Here is a 5,000-nt window from a genome sequence, read left to right as displayed (position 1 = left end):
AAGCAAAAGAAACTTTCACCAAAAAGTTGAAAACATGAAACAAAAGTTTACGCTAATCCTAGATCAAGTTAATCTTTCGAACAACCGTGCCCAACAGTATAAAGCGGTCGAAACGTTGCAATCTACAACGTAAGTGAGACAAGCGATTATCATCATGTTGCTTTTCTTACTTTACTTTTCTCCACTGGATTAAAAAATTGGTTGAGTCAGTATGTTGGTTGATGGCCTTGCGACGAGATTTACACTATATTTTTGAAGCAGCCGGATCACAATTGCCTACCGCCTAAACGTACTATCCACTCTTTGGTTATGGCGTCTTGTTCCAAACTTCGGGAAAGCTTCATTTAAATGTCATCAGATTTGATACGGCATTAATAAAATCGCTCCAAGATTAAATGTAACTATAGTTTGCGGCTTCTCTACAAAGAAGCCGCTTCACTTCTACTGAAAAGCCTGGATACTGGTTTGCTTCTTGTCTTTAAGACATACGATATTGGTTTCCTTTGCTGTAACTTTTATAAGTCGCTTCAGGTAAGTAGTGCAAACCTGCAGGGCAAAAATAAAGATTTTTTTTACAAAAAAAATGTTTTGTTTTTTGCAGAGAGGTCAGTCATTCATTGAAAAGATATTGGCATTTGTGCGTTGAAATGCAGTCGTGGTGTTGGGCACTGTATTAGGAAGTGGGAATTAGTTATTAAAAGAACTATAGAAATTCAACGTTGACTTACAGAGCTGAAGTATAAAACACCGCAACAGTCCATTGGAAACTTCCGAAGGCATTTGTGCGTGCTTTGGAAACAAAAAAGGTTATCCATTGTAAATAACAAATATAATGAAGCAAGGATAAAAGGTTCAATTCTTGGGTGGATTCGTGCAAAAAATAATCATTTACGTATAGTTTTGTAGGGACCTTAGATCCACGACAAACGCTTATTTTGAAATTGGTGCATATTCTCGCGGGCGTTGTCTTCAAAACTGGCTGCAACGTAAAATGAGCAAATTTCGTGTTCTAGAGAGATTTCTCTTCGTTTGACCACTGTTCCACTCAGTTTAGTTTGTTGACAATTTAGCTGGTTGATAGAAATTAAAAGAAATTGTATTTAGGAACCTTAAACACTGTAACAGCGGAATCAACGATAACGCAACCAGACGCAACACTTGGCTCTGCGTATGCTATCTCTAACTTTTGTACATTTCTCTACCGCTCTTCCAAACTGCAACGTGAAAGAACGAATCTCAAGTTCCATGGACACGTGAGTACACAACGGCGAAGTTTGGTTTTCTCGCTAAATTTAAACACCTAACCTACTAATTCAGGTAGTAAGGAGACTGGCTGGTTCGTACAAGTTGAACAAACTGGAACAATTACGAAATGGTTTGAAATGCGTGAATTTCCAATTTTTTATGATGTTTTTAATTGTTCGTATCGCCGTCCTTGATCTAAACGGTCTCTAGCTAAGTTAAACGTGACCTTCCATTTCTTAAGCCGAAGCTTTTAAAGCGCTTATTTGGTATCCTATGTTAGCGCCTAGTTTTTCAGGCTAAGTAGTTGTGTTCCGTATTCCGTTGGCTTTCCCTTGTTCTTGGCATCACCAGTCAAATTATTATTATTATTATCATTATTTTGAACCATAAGAATGCTAATATATTCGATTGTTTGCCAAGATGTTTTGTCTGTGCTCCTTTGGTGAATTTTGCCTCATTCCCGTGTGCCCCAAAGCCCGAAGTCAGGAAGCCGCCCAAGTGAAAAGAGATTAAATTTCAGTCACAAACGACAGATAACTTGAAGGTATTATATAAGTTCAGTAACAAAGCAGCTTTTTCCTTATCTTTACATTCTTTTAACGTTTTAGTTTTATCGTGTTAACCGACTTCAATAGTTTTCATGAATCAATCACATTTATATGTGCTCACATTCAATAAAAGCAGTTTTAGTTACGGTGGGAACTGGACATGGACGCAAAAGGTGTATAATATTCTCGCGTTCATCGCTGTTTTATCACGCTTGATCGACAAAATCTATTTCAAAGGAGGCTTATGTTGCTAGCTCTTAGAGTAGACGATGATCACTTGAGAGATGCTTTTTTTTTTGAGAACGCAGTAATTCGAAGAATGGAAGTGGTGTGTGTGTGTGTTGGGATGTCTGTGCGAGCTTTTCCGATTACACTTCCAGCGAAAATAAAAAGAGACATGTATGTCGTATGTCCAACATGACAGTATCAAGTTGTATGTCCGACATGACAGTATCAAGCCAAGAGCGTTGTGATAATTACCATATCTGACTACCATGAAAACGACACTCAAGCGAATTTTAAACGTGGTCTGCCACAGGCATCCGACGTAAAAAGAGAATGCTTTGTTACAAACCTGAGGAAGCCGGACAATGTTGCTTGCAACTCCGCGGCTTTTTGTCATGTTTCTCGCAAACACTGCTTGCTGAGTTGGCTATCCCATTTGACATACATTGACAGCTTGCTGTTACGGTTCCGCCGACGTCAGAACAAGCCGCAGAGCAGTCATCTGGCCGGACAGTCCAAGTCCACTTAATGCAGGATGCTGAAACGGTAAAGATCAGAAACAAGTTTAAACCAGTTATATATCCTGGCATTCTTGTGAGGAACTTTGTTTACCTTCAGAGGAGATCCACCTGACGCCCTCCCTGATAAATTGTCACAGTATGCTTGATAGCCTAAATGAACTTCGCGGAGTTTGTCTTATTTCACCGCTAAGGGTCGCCCCATGTAAAGGAATCCAGGTGAACCTGTGGATTCCAGATCCGAGCCCATGGAATTCCGGATCCCGAATAATGGATCCCGGATCCCGAGTCGTGGATTCCGGATTTCAATTTCACGGCATAGATCCATCGAAATCCGTGGATTGTGGATTCCATGCAATGGATGGCGGATTCCACGCTCAGGACTCCGGATTCCAAGCCTCACATTTCCCGAATTCCAGATTCCTTCACATCCGGCGATAAAGTTGTCTGTTCGGGGCAAATGCAGCTCTTGCATCAGTTCTTGTAAAAGTCTGCTTTTTTGCTTGATAATTGAATTTGAAAGAGTTGGGTAACGACAAGATCTCGACAGGAGTGTTTTACTGGAAAATACACCACTATCACTGGACTATACACTGGAAAATACACCACGATCATGCAAAACTACATCAAGCAAAAAATACGATCATGCAAAAATGCACCACGATCATGCAAAACTACATGCGGGACCCGAGTGACGTAACTGGTGAGAGATGACGTCATTTTCCGCTTTTGTCTACAGTCAGTGAAAAATTTATGTGAAGTTCTCTAAAGCTAACGTAAAATTCTTCTCTGAGGATCAAGAAAATGCTAACTCGAAGAAGAAAACTTCATGTGACTTTAGATTTGGATCAGAATAGCGGTGAGTTTGAACAAAAACAGTTCAAAAGACGGCGCCCGTCGGGCTTACTTTTTGGGGAATAAAATGTGTTGAAACTTTGAATAAAGCCGTGGTTTTTTTTTTGTTCACCATAATAAAAAAGAAAATTACACGGTGGCTTGAAGATATGAAGTTTATTTTCTCGTGTTAAAGACAATATTTTGTGCGCGAGCGCAGCGAGTGAGTAAAAATATTGTTTGAAATAACCGTTGTTGAAATAAAAATCATATCTTCGCGTCGCCGTGTAATAAGAACTAACATTTACGACACGGTCGTCAACGAGAACGCCACAAAACAAGAATATCATTGGTTAAAAGAGAAAAAAGAATCGTACTGCACGTATGGCACGCATTTCATCACATATGCCTGCTGCACTCTGTACAACGACGTGAAATCACCAAGTTTGAGGTTTTAACGCGACAACGCGAGAGTTCAAGTACAAACCTATAATAGGCCTTATCACGGTTTTCGACGCCATCTTGACGGGTAGGCAAAGCGGTCAGAAATTACAGTGTTTGTATGGGAATCCGATTGCAAATAACTTCTTCCAAAATTGAATTTTTCACAATTTCTGAATCGCAACGTTAAAATACTAGGTAGAAGATTGTATTCACCAAGTTTGAAGGATGTAGCTTGGCTAGAAGACGCTCAGTTGATTTTTTGAATTTTCCACACATTTGTCTGTAAATTTGGCTGGGTAGACAAACGTCTAGACGCGGTTCGCGGGAAAAAAAATTAAAGACAAATGTATGGAAAATTAAAAAAAATTAGCTCAGCGACCTATAGGAAAGCTACATCCTTCAAACTTGCTGAATACAATCTTCTACCTAGTATTTTAACGTTGCGATTCAGAAATTGTGAAAAATTCAATTTTGGAAGAAGTTATTTGCTATCGGATTCCCATACAAACACTGAAATTTCTGACCGCTTTGCCTACCCGTCAAGATGGCGTCGAAAACCGTGATAAGGCCTATTCTATATTTATTCAGAAACTGCTCTTACCAATTTAATTTTAGGATCATCTTCGCTAACATTAAGCGACGTGAACGGGATGGAATGGAGGTTGACTAGCAATAGAGTTATTTTCATAGAGTTATGACATTAGAGTTAGAGTTAAGTTTCCAAAATCCTGAATTCAAGATTTTGGAAGGCCTAAATCCTGAATTCAGAAATACAGAAAGTATCCTAAACATGCATAAAAGCTAACCTTAGGCCTAAGGTTAGCTTTTATGAATGTTGGCTGAGGATTTTGGAAACTTAACTCTAACTCTACGACATAACTCTATGAAAATAACTCTAAGAATAGCTGTCCCCGATGGAATGTACATAAAAGACATACCACAGTGTAAAGTTATATTTTGAGGTGCCGTTTTCGTCGAGTTGCCGCCGTTGCAGATCTAAAGTCCCTATATATTATTCTCTATGTATTCCGACGGTCACTCAGAACTATTCAGTCTCAAATCAAGGTGACCATCGCTAGCTCTGAATGATACTTGCTGTGTCTAATTAAGGGATAGATTCTGACCTGTGGTAGTCCTGTTTCCAGGAATTACTTGCGTCGCTTTAACGGATGGTAGTATGGAGGAC

The 5,000-nt window shown here is 39.4% G+C and overlaps 1 protein-coding gene across 3 annotated transcripts in view; it reads right to left on the bottom strand.

Moving 5' to 3' along the window:
* The window catches only part of LOC137970046 (uncharacterized), a 14,184-nt gene that overhangs the window by 904 nt on the left and 8,280 nt on the right, over positions 1-5,000 (bottom strand). For all 3 annotated transcript variants that reach the window (XM_068816501.1, XM_068816503.1, XM_068816502.1), the window contains 4 exons: positions 4,939-5,000; positions 2,368-2,556; positions 729-789; positions 1-546 (listed from right to left, as the gene is read on the bottom strand). The exon at positions 1-546 is cut by the window's left edge and continues 904 nt beyond it; the exon at positions 4,939-5,000 is cut by the window's right edge and continues 842 nt beyond it. In XM_068816501.1, coding sequence (XP_068672602.1) covers positions 528-546; positions 729-789; positions 2,368-2,556; positions 4,939-5,000 — 331 coding nt within the window. In that variant the 3' untranslated portion in view covers positions 1-527. The remainder of the gene's footprint in view (positions 547-728; positions 790-2,367; positions 2,557-4,938) is intronic.

This window comes from Montipora foliosa, chromosome 9 (assembly GCF_036669935.1).
Source record: "Montipora foliosa isolate CH-2021 chromosome 9, ASM3666993v2, whole genome shotgun sequence".
NCBI lineage: Eukaryota > Metazoa > Cnidaria > Anthozoa > Scleractinia > Acroporidae > Montipora > Montipora foliosa.
This window is presented reverse-complemented; position numbering and strand designations above follow the sequence as displayed.